We start from the raw sequence: 25,980 nt of genomic DNA on the forward strand, positions 1-25,980 counted from the left end.
GGGCTATTAACTGAATTTTCAAAAATAATAATACAAAAATTAAATCTCACCTGATCATTTAACTGCCGAATTGTTTTCTCTATATGTGGCAAAAGGCCTCGGAATGTGAATTCTTGTATAAATTGTCGGATTCTATCATGATCAGTAAGGGTTAAACATGCACCATGAATTATTCCAGTATTTGCTTTCTTTGTTTCATGTGAAGATGAAGCAGATTTTAAATGATCTGGGCCTTCAATGCTGTTAGAAGGGTCACTTGATTGGTCCAACTGAAGTGGGTGAGCTCTAAAGTTATTTGGTAAACCATCTACTGAAAAACAAAAATTTCTTTTACTTTGAGAATGCCATAGAATTTAGTGATATTAATAACATACTGCTAAAGAAAATGAAATAAGCATGTTGGAGGGCTTAAAGGTAATCTTACTAAATATTTTAAACGTCTAAGATACAATTTTATTAAAATTTCCCCCAATAAATGTAGTTTGGTCTTGTTACATAAAAAAAACTTTTAATTCCTCTAAATCAAGAAATAAAGAAAACACTATACATTAATAATAATGTAAAGAATTACTTTTAAATAATACAACTAAGCTATAAGAAAAAACTTTTGGAACTCTTACTACAATAACTATACTTTTACACACAGAAAAAAAGCTCTCAAAATCAGAAGAATTTTGGGAATAACCAATGTTGTGTATCACACAACACACAATGTTGTGTATCATATGTTTTCCTGATTTCTGAAAAAGTATTTTAAAATTCAAATCTGTAAATTATTGCAAATCTTAAATGTACATAATTTTTTTTAAAATCCAACCCAAATCACCCAGTAAAATCTTCAGAGAGGAGGAGGTGGGGGGAAAAGTCCCAACAAACCCAGGGACAGGGAACAACAAAGATCTAAAATTGATGGCGAAGAGGGCATAGAATGACTGATGGGGTTTGATCACGTGCAGTGCAGCTGAGAGGAAGTACAGAAAGCTGAATGAATGTCGAACATGATAGTAGGACAGGAAGAAAGTAAAAGGAAATATAGGAAAGAACTAGAAGTCAAAAGACATTTATAGAGGTATAAACATAGGCATGTACATATGTAAATATATTAATACATAGCGATAGGATATACGTCTATGTACATATAACTATAGTTTAAATATTAAGGTAGCAGATGGACATTGGGCCTCCACTCAAGTCCTCCCTCAATGCAAGAACACTGTTTTAATAACGTAGCATTCTGTGACGCTCACCTTTCCAACAAGATCACTGAAGTCAATTTGGGTGCATAAGCTAATGTGGCGAAAAAAGCTGATGGTGCCTACCTATTACAAGATACAGCGTCTGGGGTCTTAAAGGCTTCAACGAGATCAGGTATGAGGCATCAAAGGACCCAAAACAAACCACCATTTTGATGTGAACGATGGGAGTGTTGGGGGTGGGGGGTGGGTTTGGAATGGAAACCCAAAGCCCATCTGTAGACAATTGGACATCCCCTAACAAGGAAGGAATAAGCCAGCCAGGGTGCAGTATAGCACCAACAAAACAAACAACATTCCTCTAGTTCTTTAATGCTTCCTCCCCCTCGCCTATCATGATCCAGTTCTAGCTTACAAATCTGGCTAGACTGGAGAACACACATTGGTACATGTAAAAGCTCTTACACCGAATCCAAGACAGATAAACCCCTCAAGACCAATAACTGGAGTAGTGATACCATGAGGGTAGGGGAAAGGTGGCTGGATAAGAGGGAAAAAGGGAGAACCAATCGCAATGATCGATGTACAACACCCACCCACCCCTAAAGGGGGGTGAACAGAAACGTGGGTGAAGGGAGACAGTGGATGGTGTGAAGTATGAAAATAAAAATAATTTATAAATGATCAAGGGTTCACAAGGGTGGAAGGGCCCGGGAGGGAGGGGAAAAAAGAGGAGCTGATACCAAGGGCTCAAGTAGAAAAAAAATGTTTCGGATATGATGATGGCAACATATGTACAAATGTACTTGATACAATTGATCTATGGATTGTTGTAAGAGCTTTAAGAGCTCCAATAAAATGATTTATTAAAATACAATAAAGAAAATCTTTAGAAAAAGTTAACCAACTCATCTTTTTTCAGTATGAAAATGTGCCCCAGCTTTTAGCTACACAGTAAGCATGCTTAGACATCAGTGTATATGTTCAATCAAAAGAGAAACTTAGAGAAATAGCAAGACCTTTGACTTCGTTATCTAGTTCATCCAATGAAAGCAAGTTACTTTCAGAATTCTTATTTGAAGTTATAGTAGCAGGACCATCTTCAAATGATTCCTATCAAAATAAAACAAAAAGCATGAGAGGCTATAATTAATCATTTATAAGATAACAAATTCATCAACAACAGTTCTTTTGAAGTTTGTTGGCATCATTCATTTTCTACAGCCAGACTCCCCCCCCCCAGCTTTCTAAATTCTTTCATATATTTTCACTATCACTCTGATTCACATCTACTATATTCTTTCAAACTCAATTTATTAGCTTAATTCTTCTGAATTCAAATGATCTCTACCTCAGCTTATCTGTTTATATATAGCTATGTGTACATGTGTCCAAACAAGGCCTAACAGCCTGAAAGATGGACTACCTTCAGATGGCAGGAGAGGAAAAGTATATTATTAGTACCTGAGTGAATTCTGAGTATATCCAAACATTTTGGAAAAACAACTCAATTTGCACAAATGCACTAGTTCACTAACAATAACAACAACAAAGACAACTGCCCAGTCTACCTCACAAACCTGTATTAAGTATTATCATGAGTACCGCACACGTGGAAAACAAAGAAGCTGGAACTTAACAGAAGGAAAGTGACTAAAATAGTCAACAGTCTAAAACTAGCAATGGAAAAGAGAACTGAAGAAACTGGGGATATTTAGACTGGAAAATGATAAAAGGAGGGACATGGATCTATCCTTTTATATTTAAAAAAATATCTTAATGGAAAATTGAAAGGGATTCCAAAGAACAAATGGGTACAAACAATGGGAAATTTGTTTGATATTCAAGCTGTTCAGCATTGCAATACTTCATTAAAAGAAAGTCTTTTCACTACATCGAGTCATTCATAGGATAAAAGGAATTTAAGCATTTAAATAAGAAATATACACTGATTATTTTTACATGATCCTCCAATCCTGGGCTTTTAGGACTCTAATCTACAAAATCTCTGGTTTTCTATTGAGGTTTTTCAAACTTGGTTTATATCCTTGCGCCTCCACCCCCATCAACAATGTATAGCTGAGAGTAATCTGAAGCTTTAAATACTGTTTCTAATTTAGTGGGACCTTGAAAGATCATTTTGAAAATAAAGTTCTTTTGCATCTAAGTGATTATTTTCTGAGACAGTTTTCCCATCAATATCTTAGATCATCAATTATCTCAAGGATAACATTAAGATATGTAGAAGGCAAGTACAGCGCTGTAACTAGATCTAAAATTCCATTTATGAGGGTAACTCAGAAAGTACCGCTAGCAGAGGGGTTCTCGTTCATACATGCACAGGTTTCTCCGGGCCCCACCCCTCCCCAAAAAACATGTTTAAGCAAGTCTTTGCAATCACTGGATTGCAGTAAACAAGTTCTCTCAATAATATATTTGTCATTGTTTCATGAAGGTGCCTTCAAAAAGAGGTCCTTTTAAATTAATTGTGGTAATGATTGCTTAACTATTCTTGATGTGGCTAAACCATTGAATTATATGTGGATTATGTGCACTAAAAATGTTTAAAAAACAAACAGTGGCCTCCAAGTTCAATTTAAGACAGAGAAATAATTTTGGAAGCTATGGCAACTGTATTTTTAGATTACAAGAAACTAATCTTGATGGATTTTTTTCAAAGAACACAGAACAATACCGGGGCTTATTGTGAAAATGTTGGACAAAAATGGAAAAGTGCATTGGTGACAAAACAAATAGGCAAGTTATGCCAAGGAACTTTTTTTTTTGCCATCATGGCAATGCACCTGCTAATTCTTCAGGAATAGAAGCAACGGCTGGCCTATGAGAATCTCACTGGGAAACCTTACCCCACCTACCCTACAGTCCTGATCGTGCCTTTTCAGACTTCGTTCTATTCCTAAAACATAAAGAACAAGGAAACTGAACACAGGCTGGGTCTCTTTAAGGATGCCAAAATCCCCCATGACATTGTTCTTGGGGGAGGAAACGAGAAAAATGGAACACTGTCTTCAGAAGTGAGTAGAGCTAGCTGAAGGAATAAAAACAGATGAAAGGTTTATTCCTTTTATGAAAAATTAAAAATCCTCAACAAAACAATCAACTCTTTATCTGAACTACTGATTGTAGCTTGCCATTTCACTATTAGCAAGTGTCATATCTTGAAAGTTTGCCAGAACTTGAAATTTTACACCCACCTACTTCAGCCATCAGATAGTAATTAGCATTAGCCTAGAACTCGAGGTTAACAAAAAAGTAAGGAAAAACAACACTTCCTGAAAATTCAGAAGGAAAAAAAAAAATCAAAGAAGTCATGAGAAAATAAGGCCACCCACTTAAAAGAGTATGAGCTCCGTCATACGAACAGCATGTTGAAAACATGGGGTGGTAGGATGGGAAGCCCCAGCATGCAAAAAACAAAGGACTGACTGTTAAGCGTGCATAATAAATTAAATAAACAAGCCCAAACTCCTGTCAAAATGTTTAGTCAACCTATTTTTTTAATGTGCAATTCACTTTTCATCTTTTCAGAAAAATTAATGATAATATATACCTGAAAAAAGCAAACAGAAGGAATGATTTTTGTTGATTAAAACCAGTTTTTGAGCCACTAATTCCAAACCTAGAGATTCCACAATATTCATAATGCACTGGGTTAGACCCAGGCATAAAAAAAAAATCTACAGTGACAATACTGTAAAGTAAAACTGAAATACAGGTTTTGTGGTGTGCTTCATTGTTTTTTACATATACCTGATTTTGAATACTATTTTTCTGGAGATACTGACTCCAAGGATCTGGTATCTGTTCATCTGATGATCGATTAGATGTCCGAGAATTAATTTTAAGTAAATAGCAGCCCTGAGTCCCATATTTCTGTTTCATTTCTTCATAAATTGAATCAGCTCTAAAATTAAAAAAGGAAAATATTTGTAGTAAGTGGGGAACAGGCTTTAAGCAAAAATAGATATTAAAACAAAAATAATGAGAAAAAAGAAGCCTACCAGAAAATAAGGTAGACTAAAAATGTAAACAGTCATAGACCTAAATGAAATCTAGTGAGCTTAGACACTACCTTAAAGGAGAGTTATCAAAGTACAATTAATACTTTAAGATAATTACATTTTCTGATGAGGAGAATATTAAGATCATTCCAATGATAAGACACCCTAAGAAGTAAACAGCATAAAGCTGATAGCAAATGAACTCTGGGTCAACAGAATTAACCTAATTTAAATACAGTTAATCAAGTGAATCAGCCAGTTAGTATTAAAAAATGCTGGAAAATACACATTTGAATGGAAACAATACTACAAAAATAGGCTCAGGAAACAACTAAATAGGATTACGCAATATAAAGTGAAGCAAACAAAAGTTATAGTAAATGTGTATAAATATAAATACCATTATGTTTCATACGTACATTCACATACTACAACAAACCACTACTTGTTTTACCAATGATACTACTGAACAGAGCAATCCACTGACTGGGCACATGAATTACCACTTCTATATCCTAAACACATCCACTCAAATTGGGAGCTATATATACACCATACCCAATTAATAAAAACTAACTAGCCAGTTCAAATGAATTATATTTATATAGTACACTTTCTCCACTGAAATTTCAAAACATCCTAAAGATTGATCATCTTCAAGGTCGGTCTTATACTCTGGTTTTCTAGAGGAAAATTTATTTTTAAAATGATGCCTTGCCTCATTGTTTGTGTAGGGCCAAGTTTTTAATCTGTGTAGTCACTAATCCATGTGTCTAAAAAACTATTGTAGACATGTACACTTTCCTTTTCTAAATGGTATTCTAAATTCTACATTATTGACTAAATTAATAATACTATCAATAGAATTACAACATATCCATGGAATGATTTATAATAGTCCCCAACAAAATTATAATGATGTCTCTAAAGTGGACAAGATATATGAATGAATTTTAAGCTTGTACTTAATCGAAGCCCTAATTTAAGAACAATTAGTTCTTATGATGTGGCTTTACTCGATACCTGCCCTCATTAAGAGATCACTTAAGATATTGGTGCTATAGCAAAGTATGTTAAGAGATCAGATGGTGGCCAGTTACCAGAAAGAATAGTGTCTGAGATCATTTGTCTTAAAACAAATAATCATCTAAGTGAGGTATCAATTAAGTATACATGGAAGCAACAAACCAGCCAATGTGCTCCAAGAATTGAAAATAATAAAATCCAAGACCAGAGAAGAGAAGGAACTGTCTTATAGCTTAAATTCTGAGGACTCGGTTTGCAGAAAGCAATAGCTGCCAGCCCAAAATCTATTTGCAGGGTCCCTACATGAATTAAACCTCCAGTGGATTCCCCCAAGACCACTGATCAGGAATGTGAATAGCCTTGCTAACAAGAGAGAATGCAGAGGAAAGTGGATTCATGCAAATGTAATTAGATTAAATTAACACCTTATCATTTGGTTCTCCCTTCTAACCTATCTTCAATTTGTTCTACTTTTATTATTTTCTGCTTTCTTTTCTAGTGAGGTTTTTTTGTTTGATTTCATTATTGTTGGGTTTGTTTTTGTTTGTTTGTCTTGGTATGTTTGTCTTTTTTATGAAATCCAGGATAACTAACCTGTACAGATAGTAACTATATTAATAATTTCCTGGGGCTATGGCAGGGAGGTTGGTAAGAAATGGGGACCTAATAATGTGTACAAAAATGAAAAAAAATGTTCTAAAATTGATGGTGGTGATGACTGCACAACTCTTGGATATGTTAAGCCACTTAATTGTATGGTTGTGAATTATATGTCAATAAAACTGTTAAAAAATGTTTCTGAATGATGGCTTGACTCAGAACAAAGACAAGACATGACTAACTACATATTCTATATAACACCGAGATATCAGTTTGAAACAAAGTATTTTAACACACACCTTATACCAAAATCAAAATAAACCCCAAAGTCAAACAGTAAAATTGTTTTTACTGTTATTTCACTTTTCAAGAATTTATTTTAATTATAAGATAAAAATATAGATATAATTCCCCTATCTTAAGGGAAAATATTTGGATGTTTTTTGAGATTGTGGCAAACATCAAGATTACAACTATAAAGTGAAAAGAGGGTAAAATGTGAAAAAAGAAACACATAAAGAACAGTAGGGTAGTGGAAAGTTAAACGACAATTGGGAAGGAGAAAAAGAAAAGAAAAACACGAAATTTATTTAAAGAAAGAAGTAACAGCTAAAAGAAAATAAATAACAGCTAAGACCGGTAGCTGCAAAACGACAAGTGCTTTCCAACGAAGACTGTAGCAGTGAGAGAACCACTGACAGGAGAGTGTGGGCAAGTCTATGAATTCACAAATGCCTCTGCTGAGTGTCTCTGCAATGAAAGGTACAGTCAAGTAATGTTAAATGCTGTACTAATGAATTTATAATGTAATAAAAATTTCCATTTCTGAAGTAAAAAATATAAACCCCCAATTTAAACAAGCTATATCTAAAGTAATGTTAAACTATTTAGCAAATAGGATCTAATTAGCACACATTATAGACAGCAGGAAAAATTTTAATGTAAAAATTAAACTCACCTCTGTTCATCTCCTGCATTGACATCATGCACAAGTACATAATATTTCAGTGTATTTGGAATGAACCACTTGGGGTAAGAATGTTCACTGTTGTGCTGAATTCGATGCTGTTCTTGTGACAACTTTGAAAACTGCTCCACAGGTTCTGCTTCACTAGAAGATGCTACCAACATACCTTGTAAGCCATAGTATTAAGGTAACTACACTTACCACACAATGGTAAATATTGTTCTGTTAAAATAGACTTTAGGGAAAATAAAATAAAATAAACTTTAGGGCGATAACTTCTCAGCTAAAAATAATAATCTGATTTCATAGGCTTTCACTGCAAGTACAAGATAATTTCTCCCATACTCCCAACAATTCAAGGTTCAAAATATAAGATTTTTATAGTTTTTCATCATTTATACATTTAATTTAAAAATCCATGAAAACAGGACAGTATTAAAACTGTAGAACTATCAAAACTATGAAAAATTCTGCTGAATCTTGCTCGTTCCCAGGTCATCTCACTGCACTATCTTAATTTTTCCCTGTGATCTAAGAAAACTGAAAAACCACAATCACCAAAAGAGGTTAATAGCCACAAAATAGTATAAAAACTTATTAGGCATGAAATATTCAAGCTTAAAAATGTGTGGGGTGGGGGGGGAGAGAAGGTGGGGAGCAAGCCTGCAGTAGTCTTAATTTTAATCTGCCCCAGCAGTCCTGTATTTAGGATGCCACTTAACAAAAACTGCAATAACAAAAACTTGAAACATCAATTAAAAAAATGCTATTTCTAACTTAGTAAGTTCTAAAACATTTAGTTTTGAGAAAACATAAAAATCAAAGGATACATGCTAAATAGTGGTTCAGAAATTCATGATCTGATGCTGGCATCGATTGAAGGAAGGTATCTCTGTAAGACTCAAACCATGGAGTAGTAGCTAAAAATAACAATATAGTGAAAAGTTAAATTTTCTTATTAGAAGCAGTTAATAACATAAAATTTCAAAAACCTGGGAAAGATCATCTCCAGCATGAAGCATGTTCAGTTGTGCTTCAAGAGATACATATTATATCAATGTATATATGTACATCTACAAGTGTATATAATCATTTATACCACATGAATATATTCATAAATCAGTACATATACCTATTTACAAAATGATATTGATTTATTGCCAAATGATTACACATACGCACATAAAGGAATACATGTATTTGAGAAAATGAGATTGATTTATTTCCAAATCTATGTGATCCCACAATCTACTTACTTCTTCATGTTTTAAATAACACATGAATAAAAGGATTTCAAAATGTAAAATTTCTCACCCTTTGCACCTTTTCATAAATGGTATCAATTCAAAACAGTGCTTCTCAACCAAAGGTGGTGATTTTGTCCCTTACGGGAACATTTGACAATACCTACAAATATACTGTTTGGCAATGGGGAGCTCTTAGTGATATCTAGGGGGAAGAAGTCAGGAGTGATACAAAACATCGCAAAACAAAGAAATTTCCTATTTAAAATGTCAAACATCTACTGAAAGGCAAGCAACAATCATGCAAAATGTGCTGAGGATGATCTAAGAATATGAGTACTGGAGTAAGATAGCAACAAAGCCTTCCTAAATGTTAATTCAGAGCATACTTAACTTATTAATACAACCTGTAACAAAGATGTGTTTCTTCTTTGCACAAATGCATACAATGTGACTATTGAAATGTCAATCCTCTCACGCTCAGTGTTAAGCATTTTACATTACAGCTACTTTCATTTGCTCTTACTTATTTCATTAGGTTTAAGCAGAGTTATCTAAATTACAGTAAACATTCCATTCCTAGTTATTTGTGATTACCAAACCTCCTACCTTTTTTGTTCTCATCTTAAATCCCTGAAAATACAATGAATATATTCTTCCTGCTTACAGTATAAAGCCACTAGAAAATTAGAATAACTTATCTTGACCAAATAGTCTATTTAACCTAGTCTCTCTCTCTCTCTCTCTCTCTCACACACACACACACACACACACACACACACACAATAATACTGTATAAAAATGACACATATTGAATAATTAGTAGTGATATTGTAACAATTTCCCTTTCACAGCATCAGGTAATCTCTGACTCAGAGCAGCCTTGTAGAACAGAGCAGAACTACCTCTGGGTTTTCTATGATTAAATGTTTACAAAAGCAGATAGCCTCGTCTTTCTCAGGGTATTACTTAGATTTGAACTACTAATAACCTTGTGGGCAGCAAATCAGTGCACAGTCTACCTTACCAACAGAGCTACAGAAGAGGAAAAACACTGTTAGAAATATTACAAAGGAGCTTCACAAAGTTCATGGAAAAAAGGGATTGAAAAATAACTGAATCTTTTCCTGGAACTTTTTGAAGCCCTCTCACACAATTTTTGACGCTTTCTCATATAATCTACATGGACAGTTGAAAAAATTGGAGAATGAACACATAAAAGAAGGCTTTAAAAAATTCATGAGAAAAACATTTTTTCATTCCATTTTCCTATGAACTTTTAAAGCTCTCTTGTTCTTGCTGGTATTTGTTACAATATGAAACATTTTCTCGTCAACCAATAGTAGAAACTTCATTCCTGTTGGGAGCTGCTCTGAAAGCAGAGGTCTGGTTCCTTCAAATGTGGACGTGCAGACACAGCTCTCTCACGGACCTGGATGTGCAGATTGTCTCTCTCACGATCAGATTGTCTCTCTCACGGTCAGATTGACTTTTGTGCCTTAAGGTTATTGAAAACATCAGGTGCTTAGCCTTGGGAAAAATATTTGCCTGACAAACAAGAACAAGGATGGGGGAGCTATTTTGAGCAATAGTACATTCCCGCTTAACAGTGTATAAAAGCTTGCTGGAAAATAAACTCGGGGCTGCAGTCTTGAATGGCAGTCCTCCTGACCCCAGCTTTTTTGTGTCTGTCTTTTCTCAGTCCTCACCCCCTTAATCGAGTCCCCTCCAGCACATTCCCAAATCATTTACATTCAATATTTAGTGACCTTATTTATTTCATTTAGTATATGGCAAAATGAAGAACAGATCATTAAAATTAAGGTACAAAAGGAAGGAATATTCCACAGATACTTGGATTATTTTTATACTTATTTTGTTGCTTCAAGGTAGCATACATTTACAAATAAAAAGGGGTTTGTTTCATTAGGGGAGAGGGGGAATATCTAATTAAACTAAAAAAATAACTGCAAGATCATGTGTACTAACAAGACTAATGACTAGAAAACACAACCCAAATTATCTATGAGTATTCATAAAAACAAACCCAGGGTCTCGAACCGATTCCAGCCCAGGGGAACCTTATAGGACAGAGTAGAAATGCTCCACAGAGGTAGTTTCCAAGACTGTAAATCTTTATGGAAGCAGACACCTTACCCTTCTCCTGTGGAGCAGCTGGTGGGCCCAAAGCGCTTCGTGGTACAATGCGTGAATCAGTATACCAAAGGGCTCCTTTTCCATCATCAGAGAACGGTTAAGAACCCTGGTGGCATGGTGGATACATGGTGGTGATTAAGTGTTGGGCTACTAACTCCAAGGGCAGCAGTTTGAGACCCTCAGCTGCTCTGCAGGAGAGTGATGAGGCTTTCTACTCCCATAAAAAGCTAGTCTTGGAAACCTACTAGAACAGTCCTACCCTGTTCCAAAGGGTAGTCATGAGTTGGAATTAACTCGATGGCAGTGAGTTTAGTTGTATGGTTTAGTTCCATAAAATGGAATTCAATGCAACTGTAACAGAAAAGGGGAACTATCTACATTACACTACAAATTCCCCAGAATATATTACATGAAAAAAGCAAAGGAAGAAAACTATGCATTTCTGTGTAAGAAAAGAAGTGAACTAAGAGGACGAGGGGCGTGGATAGAAGCCATTCTTCGAATGCTGTTTTAGTTTTGACTTCAGAAACATCCAATGTTTTACATGACATAAGCATTAACTACAATCAAAAGATGGAAAATACACACACATACACAAGTCCTTAAACTGAAATAATTATTTTAATATTGATGCAAGCAGTACTAGTGCAGTCGTTACTCAGCTTAGAAGAAAAAAACTAAAAAATATAAATGTAGAAATGTGTTTTATCCTTCAGCACATTCAGACTCATAAATGGGGAAAATTATACCTTTAAAAATATTTTGTTTTTTAAAGCAAAAGACTTTAAAAGTGACATTCTCTTAAAAATTCTCTTGTATATATTTTGGGATTAAATAAGTATTTTGTTTTGAGAATGATGTACAAATGCGCTTTACACAATTGATGTGTGTATGGATTGCGATAACAGTTGTATGAGCCCCTAATAAAATGTTTAAAAAAAAGAAAAGAAAAAAAATAAATAAATAAATAAGTATTTTGTTCATACTCCTTTCCATCTCTACTATTTGTTTAGAGTTGGACCTAGAATTCTATCACTCTAGTTAAGGTTTCTCTGGAGCTTAAAATTCACAAGAACTATTCTTCTAAGCGTGCAAAAAAATTCAGCACTCTCCATTCTTGACTCCCTTCTTAGGGTCAGTAGTTTGGGACAGTGATGGGTGTTCCCAGTACATCTTTAACAAGAGTTGTCATCAGTGAGCCAAGCTGAGAACTCTAGCCCTTGACTTCTGGACTAAACGGTACTTAAAGCCCAAATTTGAAAGTAGAAAAAACTGGCTCTCCCACACACAAGCATTGTATGGCATTCATATTTTTCTCTTCCTAATCATACACAAGAACTAACAGGGCCGTAATATCACTCCACATTTGCACTACAGATTAAGTACCTTAAATGGGAGCTGTTCCAAAACTTAGCATGTTGTCAAAATGAAAATAATAGTAAGGAATTAAATAGTGTTGTGTCATCAAGGTGGTTTTGACTCATAGGGACCCTACACACAAAAGAACGAAACACTGCCCCATCCTGTCCCATCCTCACAAGTGTTCCTATGCCTAAGCCCACTGTTGCAGCCACTATATCCACCCATGCCTTTGAGGGCCTTCCATTTTTGCTGCCCCTCCACTTTACTAAGCTCAATGTCCTTCTCCATGGACTGATATCTCCTGACAATATGTCCAAAGTACTTGAGTGGAAGTCTCACCATCCTTCCTTCTGAGGAGCATCCTGACTGGACTTATTCCAAGACCGATTTGTTGGTTCTTTTGGGGGTCCATGGTACTTTCAAAACTCATCATCAGCACAACTCAAATGCATCAATCCTTCTTCAGTCTTCCTTTATTCAAAGTCCAACTTTCACAAGCATATGAGGCAGCTGAAAGTACCACACTTGAATCAGGTGCACCATAGTCCTTAAAGTAACATCCTTGCTTTTCAGTAGTACTCCAAAGAGGTCTTGACCCAATGCAAAGAGTCTTTTGATCTTTTGACTGCTTCTTCCACAGTATTGATTGTGGATCCCAGCAAGACAAAATCCTTGACAACTTCAACCCTTTCTCCATTAATCATGTTACCTATTGGTCCAGTTGTAAGGATTTTGGTTTTCTTTGCATTGAGTTCCAATCCACACTGAAGGCTGCAATCCTTGATCTTCATCAGCATATGCTTCAGGTCTGCCTCATTTTCAGTAAGCAAAATTGTGTCATCTGCACATCTCAGGTTATTAATAAGCCTTCCTCCAATGCTACATTAAATATATAAGTATTTTACTCACAAAATGTACAGACCCAAAATAAAAATTTAACAAAAACCATTGATTATAAAAAAAATGTTTAATTCAGACCATCTTAGAATATGAAAGCAAAAACAAGCCAAAACAAGAACTCATAAAATTCATGAGCATTTTGCAAATCCTAAAACACCTTAAGCAATATGAAAGAATTAAGAAATACCATTTCTTGTATTTTAGCAATACCCATGAGAACTGTTCTTGATGAGCCTATTTCCATGTAAGTGCTTTGAGCATCGTTTAATCTTTCTTATAAAATGAGGGAGAGGCAAGAAGCAGAGGAAAAGCAGATCGGCATCATTTTCCTTTCACAATTCTGTATTTCACTCCTGTGGTGGTCGTGGTGGTTGTATGGCCTTGAGTCCATTCTGATACGTAATAAACTGCTCCGTAGGGCTTTGTAGGCTGTAATCTTTAAAAGAACCAATTGCTAAGTCTTTTCTCCTGCATAGTGACTTATATATTAAAATCACTGATTTTCCAGTTTGCACCTGAGTGCTTTAACCACTGGATTTCCAGGATTCCTTTATCTCACATGCCCATATGTATTTGATAACTTTTTTAATGCCCTTGCTCTTTAAACTTGGACAGTCCTCTTAACTTCCTGGGGAAGTAAGCACATATATATATTCTCATGAAAATGTCTCATCATCAGGCCGTTAGGTAGAGAAGCTTCTTCAGTAGCCTGGGAGAGAATACCAAGTGCTCCTATTCCTTCAATTTTATACATCAATTCAGCTTTTATAACCTATTTGCTAGGAGACTTAGTAGTATTAAGTACTTCACTGCTAACCAAAAGGTCAGTGGTCAAACCCATCAGCTGCTGCTACATGAGAAAATGATGTGGCAGTTGGTTTTTGCAAACATTTTACCGCCTTGGAAGTGGGAAATACATTTGCTAGCTCTAACTTTCCTAGTTTAATGAGCAATTAACACTTAAAAATACCTGTTCAATAATAAAACAATCAAACATAATGGTGTCACAAACACACTAAAATTAAATGAACCCGAGATTCTTATATTTCCACTGTTTTCAAAAGAAAAACTAAAATGGCCACGTAATATACCTGAAATAGCCCTGCAATGGCAGAGACAGATCCGTATTCAACCCCATGTCTCTACTGGACAGCTCTCTAGTGTGTTACTAGTCCACTGCTCTCATTTCCTGGTTCATCTAATAATTATGTCTTTCTATTTTTTTTCATTGTCAAAATGAGTTAAAAGTTAGAAATTCCCTATCATATTCAATGAAAACAAAAACAACAAACGAAACAGGGCAAGAGTGACAATGACTACAAAAATGATGTCTCCAGACTTTTATACCTTTCTTGAAAGAAAATGTAACACTTTGGACAATGTAAAATTAAAGGTGAAGGTTAATAGTGATGATGTCCTTTCTGGTAATCTCATCACTCTCCCACTTTTGTATAGTTGAGAATAACAGATAAAATGATAACTACTCCTAAGATGATGAAATAACAAAATATATGTACTTCAACATATCAGAAAAATTAAAATGCAGTTCCTATATTGCACTTACCATCTTTTAATCTGCCACTTTTAAAAAGTGTTACTTAATGCTTTTTTTTTAAAAAAAAGAGATATAGCCCCTTTTATTTTTCTCTGTTTAAAATCAAACAGAAAACAAAACATACATCGATTTTGTTATATGCTAACATTTTTAAAATACATCATTTGTACAGGAGAGGGACTAAGAACAAAATGTGTCTACAGAGACTCAAAGAGAAGCGAGTGTCAGCAGTCTCACACAGCCTTTCGATGATACTCCGGAAGAGCCACTTCATAATCACTGGCACTAAACAAAGTGGCAGAATTCTTTGCCAGGTACTTCAGGAAATCATGAAGATAGTTCAGTAACAAAGCAAGACTCTTCTCATGCAGAAGTGTATAGACCAGCATCCATACAATTCGCACGAATAATCTCAATAGATGTGGCGCTCCATATACCTGGGACATGGGTGTATCAGGGTGGTCTGCAAGGATTTCAGCATACTGAGGTCTCTCAAATTTGTAGAGCAGGTGAGTGCCCAGCATTACGTTGAAGTACTCTTATCCCTGACACAACTTTATTAACAGCATATTCCTCATTGTCTGAGTTTCCTCGAGATTTCTTGTAATTTGCATAATCCTCTAAAATGGAGCCCACATTCTTCTTGGCAGGAAGATAAAAGAGCTGGTTTTGCCTAGTAATTAAGTCCCAGTCATCAACAAGCCATGGTTTTAGTTCTTCGGGAATCTTGACTTTGACTTCAACTCTGTTCATGAATGCTTCTTCATGTTCAACAGTTGGATCTACTCGGGCCCTTTTCTTCGGAGGAGGCTGCGCTGTCTCACTATATTGCCGCCATCTCCACTGCCAGGTGTTTTCTGTTTATTCTTTTTTGTTTTCCTGTCAACATTTTTCTGTTGCAGACCAGACGTCTTCTTTCCTGGGGCAGCCCCTCTTATCTTCCCCTCTGCATATTGCTCCTGGTTGGCTTTTTGAAGTTCTCTCTGTTTCTGAAGATTGGTGTTCACGTATTTGAGCACTCTGCCTTCTGGAACCCATTCATCCCAGTTTTTATTTCAACCACTGTAATGCATAAAGTATTTCACTTGTTCGTCCTTTATCGCAACCTTTACACACTTTGCTTCATAAAGAAGAGGCCCATGAAAGCACAGTACTCTCTCACCCTCCTGGAATTTAGGCTTCAGGTCCTGCTTCGGCGTCATTTATAAGTGATTCGCTGCCTCCTCCTTCACTCTTTGTTCTTAAAATAGAATTGTTGGGGGTGTAAATAATGAAGTAAAGAATATTTTTTAAATCCTCTCATATACTGTTTATCTCACATTAGTCGCCAAGATATAAAAGTTGACATATCAATTAACATAAGGGCAATAAAAAAAGTCTTACAAGTATAACAAACTTAAGGGGGGGAAATATGTATCTTTTACCAAAAAAGAATTCAATCCAATTATGGTACACCATTCAAGGACATCCTGACTTAGGAAGTAACGTTACATATCAAAAGTAAATAGGATAGGTAATAGATTAAAAAAAAGAAGTCAAACAAGCACCTACAGGGCTGCCCCGTTTTAAACATATTAAACTCACATGAATTGGGACAAATACTAAAAAGCAGTAGCTGTGTGGGGAGGAATGAAGATAACAGGCAAGATATCGTGAGAATAGTCTGGAAAACTGAGACCATTACAAGAAATACCTGTGTGTAACGAGGATTCTTTCAATTCCATCAATGTGTCTTTCCAATTACTGTACCAAGGAACACTAGCTTTAATTGACCGATCTGATGAAGAAAACATGGCACTGTTAAGCTACGCTGAGGAGATATATATCTAGCATGTATTTCTTAGATGGAATAAGTAAAAAGTATGCAGAATGGCATCAACTGAAAAATCTAGAAGTGTGCATCTGGACAAAGAGATTCAATGCTTTATTTAACACTCATAAAGTCATTTTTTATAACTGCCAAAGAACACGGTTTCATTCTATGATAGTACAGTGAAATCTTATTAAAATGAATTCAGTACATCATATATTTCCCAGTCTTCAGAATCAGTATTAAAAAAAAAAAATGAAAAGAGTGACTTAAACGAGCAAAGGATAAAGCTGAAGAAAGCTAAATGCTATTTCTTCAGGTATGTAGTTTAAGAATTTATCATAGACTACTAGATTTGGAGGAATTTTCCAAACCTGATTAAAGACTTCAGTTACAGTAGTAATGCCTCCCCTGCTTCTAAAGGTAAATAGCTCTAATCCTTATGCAGGGATGTTGAGATGGACCTAAAAATAAATACAAGCAACAGAAGTAGATAAAAGAATTCTTCACAAGTAAATCATGACATTGTTCTTATAAGCCACTTAATCAAGTCACATTGACGGTTTAGCCTACCTGCACCCCTCAACCCAACCTCCAGTATACAGATAACCAAACAATAGATTTTAGACCCATTTTCTGAAGGAACTAGATAGTTGTGTGCCCCCACCCCTACCCCCAAAAGAACAATATGTACCAAGAATACCATCAACATGAAATTTCAAAACAGCAGGGATAAAGTGCTTCCAAAAGCTTCTAAAAGTTGGTAAGAAGGGAAGATGTATATTAGAATGACATTCAGGTTCTCAAGAAAAACACTGGAAGTCAAAAGAAAACTAATAATTCTAAGGGAAATGATTTCTAACCAATAAGTGACAAAGCCACATGAATAATTTTGTATAAAAATGAGAACATGTTCAAACATTCATTTCTTAAAAATGTCACTTTCTATGCACCCTTTCTTTCCCTACTGGAGATGCCCATCAAATCATGGGACCATACCAAAAAAGGCTATCAGCAAGAGACTACATGGAAGAAAAAGAAAAGGAAGCCCCAGAATGACAACTGTGGAGGAGGCCTGGGAGTAAAAGTTCATTTTCAAATTTTATTTTATTATCACCTGTCAATGAGCTTTTTTAAGGTGGTGTAGTGGGTTACACATTGGGTTGATAACCCCAAGGTTGGCAGTTCAAAACCACCAGCATCTCCTTGGAAGAAAGAAATGACGTTCTACTCCTATAAACATTTACAGTCTCAGAAATCCACCGGGGCAGTTACTTCTACCCTGTTCTATAGGGTCCCCATAAGCAGGCATCAACTCAATGACAGTGAGTATAGGATTTTTTTATTTTGGTGGTCCATACATGGTAGCTAATTAAAAGGCAATTCAACTCTAATCCTACTGTAGAGTTTCTATGGGCTGGAATCACCTTCAGTGGGGTTAGTGTAGAATGAAAATTTTTAGACATATTTTTACTACTAATTACTCTGCCTCAAAATTTTAGTAGGAGCACAGATACCATATAACTATTTAGCCCTCTGGTGAGCCATAAACCATGATCATATCTAGGATTTTTTGGTACTCCAAGAACCAATTATTACCCCAGTGATACTGCTTCCCATTAAGAATATATAGAATAAAGAAAAATAAGGCTTTTGGACAGAAATCTCCAAGAAAGAAATGATGGCAAATGAATTACTCGATAATTAATCCAGCAAAATCCTATTGAAGACTATAGGAGGTATGAGACACTAAAATAAATACAAAGAAAAGCAAGTAAGTTGGTTTTAAAAAGAGAATTACTAACCCTTCAAAAAGAATGTTGCAAGAACTAAAAGTCCAATATTACTTTCTTCATGAGAAAGTAAACAATATCTAGTCATAATATTATAAGCAGTGATACTAAAAGAAGATGGAGAATGGGATAAAAGTATATAATTAGACTAAATCTTCATCAACCATATGAGAATGAAATTAAGAAAACATTTAACTGATTGTGATAAAGACAGACATGTATTTCTTAGGGACACAAAATACCAGAGGAAACATCTAAAGAAGTTAGTAAAACACGTGACAAGGAATGTGAGAGGGTACCCAAAAAAACCCCGGATTTTTCCCCTCAAAGCTATGTAATTTAACTTTTTTTTACAAAACAACCTTTTCACCTCAAAGTATTCTCCATTACACTTTATACATTTGTCAAATCTGCAGCTCCGTTCTTGGAAACATTTTAAAACTTATCTGTTTGGATGGATGACAGTACCTCCCTCGTTTTTTCTTCACCTGTTCTACATCTTAAATCACTGCCCTTTCATATCCCTCTTCATTCATGGAAACAAAGAGAAGTCATACAGCAAGAGGTCAGGTGAGTCAGTTGCGTGGGACAAGAGAGGTTCGCTGGTTTTCTGCCAAAAACAGGCCCACTGAGATGGTTGCATGAGCAGGTGCGTAGTTGTAGTGGCAAAACCAGTCCCCTGTCTGCCAAAATCAGGCCATTTTTGTCACACACTGTTATGCTATCTTTTCAGAACCTCTAAATAGAAAGCTTCATGAACAATCTGACCTGGTAGAACAAACTCAAAATGCACTATGAGTCGACATTTTCATCCTTTCGGGAAGCTGACGGATTTCCAGAACAAGAATCAACATATCCCCTTTCTTGAAAGGAGAAAACCACTGTACACTTGAGTTTCTCCCACTGCGCTGTCCTTGTAAGCTGTGTTCAACAGCACAACAGTGTCTGTGGCATTGTTCCCTGAACAGAAACAAAATTTCACAGCAGCACACTGTTCTTTTAAATTGGCCATCACAAAAAAAAAAAACCAAACCTGAGGTTTGAGCAAAACTGGTTTTACAAAAAAAAAAAATCACTGTGACTAGAGAGAACCTTCTCAGGTGATACCACTCGGTGTGCTAACTCAAGAGCGAGTTGCTCCATGCTCCCCTGGTGGGGGGTAACAAAGCATACCAAGAAAGCTCTGCTCAGTCCAGAGCAATTTTGGATTTTGGGGGTACCCCCTCATAGATCATTGCTGTTTTTATCCTTTCATCTTTTTATCATGGCTATGCTTTTAGCATGTCAGTATTGAGGTCTTTTTTACAGTAAAAGGTATGGGCTTTGAAGGTTTAGGAAGATATTTAAAGCATATAAAATAAATTTTTTATTGTTTAAATATGATAGTTATTCCCACTCTGTGTCTCACTAGTCTTTTGTCTTAACAGATATGCCGTATCTATTACAATGTGCTATGATAATAAAAGAATTAAAATGTATTACAATTACTGTTTTATATGGTTTTCTCCTCCTCACCAGATTAGAAATATATGTATATCTTATTTACCTCTTTATCTCAACACACAGCATAGAACAGACTATCAATATATTATGAATGCACAAATAACAAATATCTTAAGACCCTATAAAACAATCACGGGACTGAAGGTCTGAAAGAAGCTGTAAGAAAATATCTAGTCAAACTCTTATTTTCAAGAGAAGGGCTCAGAAACACTAAGTGACTTCTGTACATTTTTCAATTAATTAATGACTAAACAAGTAAAAACCTAGACAGACATAATGACATTTGGTTCACTGCCTTTCACACTATAACATGAATTTCCCTTGATGTGAAACAGTTCATAATCCATCGCTTTCTCACATTCAAAGTTTTTACTCAACTGAAACTGTTATTCTAGTAACTGCTCAAAATTTGTAAGCTAAAACTCAAGATTCTTGTGCAGAAAGCCATAACATTCTAAATTAAAATTTAACAAGTTAATCTAACTTGATGGAATAAAAATTAAGACATAAAAAGAATGCATAAGCATTTAAACAAAAATAATTATTTCTAATTAAACAAGTACAACCAACTAAAACATGTCACTTAAGTTTTCTGGTCCCTCAATGCATACCTTTAAGAAAATCTTTTAAATATGTAATTAAATGGTAAGAAGATATTAGATATACATTATGCTTTTATAAGAAGAATAGGTTGAAAAAGATCCTAATTAGATGATATATTATAATACTTTCCTTCTAAAAATATATCCAGTGTTCAATTAAGTCCTTCAAGTCTTTTTCATATGGGAAAAGAAAATCACACCAAATATTGGTGGCTCACTTTACATATTAAAATACAATTACAACCACCAATCTTGTGGCAGAAATATTTACCATTCAAATCAGATTAAGAAATATTCAAAAAAATACTCATAAAAGATTGCATATTTACAGTTTACACTTTTCTTCCACTTAAGCTAAATTAACTAAAACTATCTTATATGACTATAATATGCATTTATATCACAAAAATACAGTTCTCTATCTACTGTTTATTTATTCATTCAACAAATATTTATTCTGCTTAAGTGCGAAGTATTACTTTAGACACTAGGAACAAAGTAGTGTGTGGGCCCTCATGGAATTTGTATGAGAGGGACTCAAAAAGGTCATGGAAAAATTTAATCAAAAGATAATGAAAAATTTCCATGAACATTTGAAAGTTCCTCATAGTAACTTTACAAGACCAATTACATTTTCATTATAAAATAAAATAATGAAGCTCGGATTGAAAGGCTGCCTCCTTACTTGATTGGACCTTTCTTAAAAGCAAGAACTATCTTTGTCAACATTGCATTCCCTAGGTTCTGCACTCAGTAATCATTTTAGTATTTGTTGAATGATCTTCAACTTACAGTTTTCTAACCAAAGAAAACTTCACTTAAGAAAGAATAACAAACCTTGTTACATACCACTGATGTTGAGGTCATAATCTCCTGCTGTAATCACATTAGCTACTAATCCTTCTGCAGGTTGACTGCCAGAAACAACATCATTCAAAAGCTTACGAATGGCTGCAGGCTGAGGTGGTTGGGTGACAATGTTGGTTACTGATATCTTCAAATTTTTAATTATATGAAGCTGATTATTAGGATCTCTCATGTGAACTTTAAAAAGAAAAGAAAAAACCTTGAAATTAATTTTACACAAGACATAATGATCCAACTATAATGAAAAAAAATTGGGTTCATGGTTTACAAACAAAAATGATACTGAAATCAGAAAGAGGAAATTCAAATAGACTACTCTAGAAATACAGCTTATTCAGTTCCGTTCCTAAGAAAATAAAGTGGCTAACTGGACAATTAATTCACCGGATTTGCTGCTTGTCCCAAGAGCTACAGAATCTCCCTACTATAGGCCCCTTCCCTTCATATTATTTAGAGCTGCCTGAGACCAACTACCACCTATACCAAATCCCTAATGCTCACGTCACCCTTAGGCTAGTCCAGGGTAGTGTAAGGTCTGTGGTGGCAACTGAAGACAGTACACCTAGTGCCAGAATCCATTCTGACCCACAGACACTCTATACAGAACTCTGAGACCATAAATCTTCATGGGAGCTGATAGTCTCATCTTGCTCCTATGGAGTAGTTGGTGGGTTTGAACTACTGACCTCACAATTAGCAGCTCAATTCTTAACCCACAGGGCCATTAGGAGTACTTAAAGGAAAAGAAAGTGGAATTAAATGGTGCTTGCCAGCTTCTTCCAGTTTCCTCTCTGCTCCCAACCCATTATCATAAAAATCAATGTCCACCTTCCTTGTCCCACTGCAATTTTCCCCGCATCCACCTTAGTGCAGTGGTTAAACATATATTATACATAGCATATCACATAAAATGTCAGTTGTTCGAACCCACCCAGTTGTACCCTAGGAAAAAAGATGTGGCAGTCTGGCTCCATAAAGATTTAACACTTTAAAACCCTATCGAGCAAAAGAAAGAAAGAACCCTATTGGGCTAGAAACTCTAAGAAGTCCACTAGTTGGCTCCAAATTCTATTTGGTTTTTCAATCTAAGAGTGACCAGACGTCCCGCTTTTAAACAATTTTCCCCACGCCCCGCACGTTTTTACAAAGTCCCGATTTTTGGAAAGAATGCACAACAAGCTAGGGTGTATGGTTTTCGGCTGCCATGTGGCTATTTCGCCAGGATATGAGTTTTATCAATGGTGTCCCGCTTTTGTCACACTTTGCCAATGTTAAAAACTGGTCACCTTAATCTATCTATAAAATGAGGAATCCTAATGGTACTGTCAGGTAAGCACTGAACTTTAAGGTTGGTGTTCAAATCCACCAGCAGCTCAAAGGGGAAAAGATGTTGCTATCTTCTCCTGTAAAGATGTACAGCCTCAGATTTCCTATTGCCGATAGGAATATATTTAGTCTACCACCCTATTCACACATGCAAAAAAATTAGAGAGCTCCTTCAACAATTAAATACTTTTGCACTATAGCCCATACTCAAAACAGAGTGCCTGTATCTGCTTTTTCAGCTCCCCTGGTTCATTCCAGCACCCCCAGAGGAAGTTTTACCTATTTTGGGAAACACTGCTATATGAGGGCTAGCCCCACAAAAAAACAAGAATTCCCCCCTCCCAAAGCTAAGTATTTAAATTTTTTTTACAAAACAACCTTATCACCTTTGAAAGTACTCTCCATTACACTTAATACATTGGTCAAATCTGCGATTCCATTCTTGGAAACACTTTTCAAACTCATCTGTTTGGATGGCTGACAGCACCTCCTTCGTTTTTTCTTCACTCCTTCTAAGTCGTTAAATTACTGTCCTTTCATGTCCCTCTTCATTCGAGGAAACAAAAAGTCACATGGAGCAAGGTCAGGTGAGTCAGGTGCATGGGGCAAGAGAGGTATGCTGTTTTTTTAACAAAAAAACTGGCCCACTGAGATGGCTGCATGAGCAGGTGTATTGTCATAGTGGCAAAACCAGTACCCCATCTGCCACAAATCAGGGCATTTTTGTTGCATACTGTTAAGCTATCTTTCCGGAACCTGTAAATTGAATGCTTGCTGAACAGTCTGAGCTACTGGAACAAGCTCAAAACGCACTATCCCCCTCACATCACAAAAACAAATGAGAATCTTGATCTTTTGATTTCGCTTGACAAGCTTTTGGGGGGCAAGGTGACAATGCCGTTTTCCAATGGCTTGATTGATGTTTGCTTCCAGGATTGTAAGAATAGCACCATAAATCGTCACCAGTAATGACCTTGGAAAAACTGTCCAAGCTGTTCTTTCAAAGCACAGGATGTTTCCATTTGATGCTCTTTTCCCTGGTCAGTCAAAACCTGAGGGACAAATTTCACAGTGACCCTTCTCATTCCCAAATCTTGCATTAAAATTCACTGAGCTCCAAGATAGTCCAGATAACTTCCCCATCTCTCAGTCGGTCATAGGTCTTCAAGCACAAGTGCACAAATTCTGTAAATGTGTTCGTTTGTTCAGGAAGTTGATGGATGTCTAGCACAAGGTTTGTCATCAATTGATATGTCACTTTTTGAAATGAGAAAACCACTCGTACACTTGATTTTTTTCCCATAGTGCTGTCCTTGTAAGCTGTGTTCAATATCACAAGAGTTTCTATGGCGTTTTTCCAGAGCAGGAAACAGAATTTCACAGCTGCACACACTGTTCTCCTAAATTGGTCATCACAAGAAAACGATATTCCAGTGAACTGCTTCTACAAAAAAATTTACTGTGACTAAGAGAACCTTACCAGGCGACACCACTGGATGCACTAACTCAGAGCAAATTGCCTGATGCTCACCTAGCTGGGGAAAAACACATACTACAAAAGCTCCACCTAGTGGAGCTTTTTTCTGGTTTTGTTTTTTGGGGGGGCACCACCTCGTAAAGGGTCACCATGAGTCAGAATTGACAGGATGGCCGTGGTATTTAGGGGGATCGACATAAGGTGGCACTGTAGGATAGCTGTTGGCCTGCTAACCAGTCAGTGGTTCAAAACCACCAATCACTACACCGATGAAAGATGAAGCTATCTGGTCCCATTTGGATTTAGTCTTGGAAATGCTATATAGAAAAGGTTCCCAAACTTATTTGACCTTGATCTTCATGAAGAAAGATGAGACTTTGTACTCGCATAGAAAGTCAGTCTGGGAAACCCACAGGGGCAATTCTACTCTGTCACACAGGTCACTATGAGTAGGAATGAACTCAATGGCAGTGTTTTAGATTTTACTCCGTTCAGAAAAAAAAAAAATTTACTCAGTATCCCTCTGGAAATTAAACACTTTTGATTTATAGCCCATAATCCAGGATCAAGTGTTGGTATCTGCCTTAGCAGCCCCCTTGGATCATTCTAGCAACTCCAAAGAGGGAGGCCTCACCCACTTTAGGAAGCACTATTTTAGAGGGTCATATAAATCAGCCTCGACTCGGTGGCAGTGGTTTGGTTTGGTTTTTGTTAGATTATATGTAGTCTTGGTCTTAGTTTATAAGATTTATAACCAGTGGCTCAGAGATTCAGATCAAGGAATAGGTTCTCAGGAGATTGGAACTAGAGGGTTCATAGTTCACAGTATGAAATCTGACCCTATTTTTTCATCTTACTGTTTTCCCTTTTAACACATTTTTGTCATAGTTTTGTTTTTCTGCATTTTTATGTGTTTTTTTATGCTGATGGGGTTTTTTAGATATGATTTTCTTTATATGAAATCTAGAATAGGAAAATCTAGAGACAGTAGCTAGACTAATAGATCATTAGAGTTATGACAGGGAAGGCGGGGGCAATGGGGAGCTAATAATAATAGATACAAGAATGAAGAAAATGATCTGAAATGTATTATGGGAATGATTACATAATTCTTTTTAATGTATTGAAGCCATTGACTTGTATTGGACATGAAGTGTATGTTAATAACACCATTAAAAATAATTATTCATCTTTATAAAACAGGATTAAAGTGGCCCATCACAATGCCTAAGGACCCAGTTTTTAAAATCCAACCTTAATTTAAATCTCAGCTCACCACTTACTAAGTAGGTTATTCTAAGCATCTTTTTAACTTTTCTGTACTTCGATTTTCTACAAATAGTGCATACTTCACTGTTCACTTAAAGATTAGATGAGATAGTAAATGTAGAGCTTGGAGTACCATATCTGTTCAATAAGTGAGGGAGGCAGCACCAGGTACAACAATCTATCTCATGGATCCTCATAACTGTCTTCAGTTATTAGTCTTCAAAGAGTTTGTGGAAAATTAGAACTGAAAGATAACAAAATTTTCCCACAGACTTTTTGAAACCCCCTCATATAAATAAGAGACAAC

At 35.8% G+C, this 25,980-nt stretch overlaps 1 protein-coding gene and 1 pseudogene across 6 annotated transcripts in view; both read right to left on the reverse strand.

The window, feature by feature from the left end:
- Positions 1 to 25,980, reverse strand: part of TRAPPC8 (trafficking protein particle complex subunit 8) — a 104,467-nt gene that overhangs the window by 72,531 nt on the left and 5,956 nt on the right. For 3 of the 6 annotated variants that reach the window (XM_045296126.1, XM_045296124.1, XM_045296127.1), the window contains exons 2-7: positions 21,584 to 21,778; positions 8,639 to 8,728; positions 7,800 to 7,974; positions 4,965 to 5,118; positions 2,213 to 2,306; positions 51 to 310 (exon numbers count right to left, since the gene is read on the reverse strand). In XM_045296126.1, coding sequence (XP_045152061.1) covers positions 51 to 310; positions 2,213 to 2,306; positions 4,965 to 5,118; positions 7,800 to 7,974; positions 8,639 to 8,728; positions 21,584 to 21,778 — 968 coding nt within the window. Of the gene's footprint in view, positions 1 to 50; positions 311 to 2,212; positions 2,307 to 4,964; positions 5,119 to 7,799; positions 7,975 to 8,638; positions 8,729 to 21,571; positions 21,779 to 25,980 lie in introns of those variants that run through there. The other 3 variants (XM_004702933.2, XM_045296125.1, XM_045296128.1) reach the window with 2 other exon arrangements.
- On the reverse strand, positions 15,260 to 16,249 carry LOC101656057 (annotated as a pseudogene).

This window comes from Echinops telfairi, unplaced genomic scaffold (genome assembly GCF_000313985.2).
Source record: "Echinops telfairi isolate 266 unplaced genomic scaffold, ASM31398v2 ScPeMD7_7400;HRSCAF=8409, whole genome shotgun sequence".
NCBI classification, from domain to species: domain Eukaryota; kingdom Metazoa; phylum Chordata; class Mammalia; order Afrosoricida; family Tenrecidae; genus Echinops; species Echinops telfairi.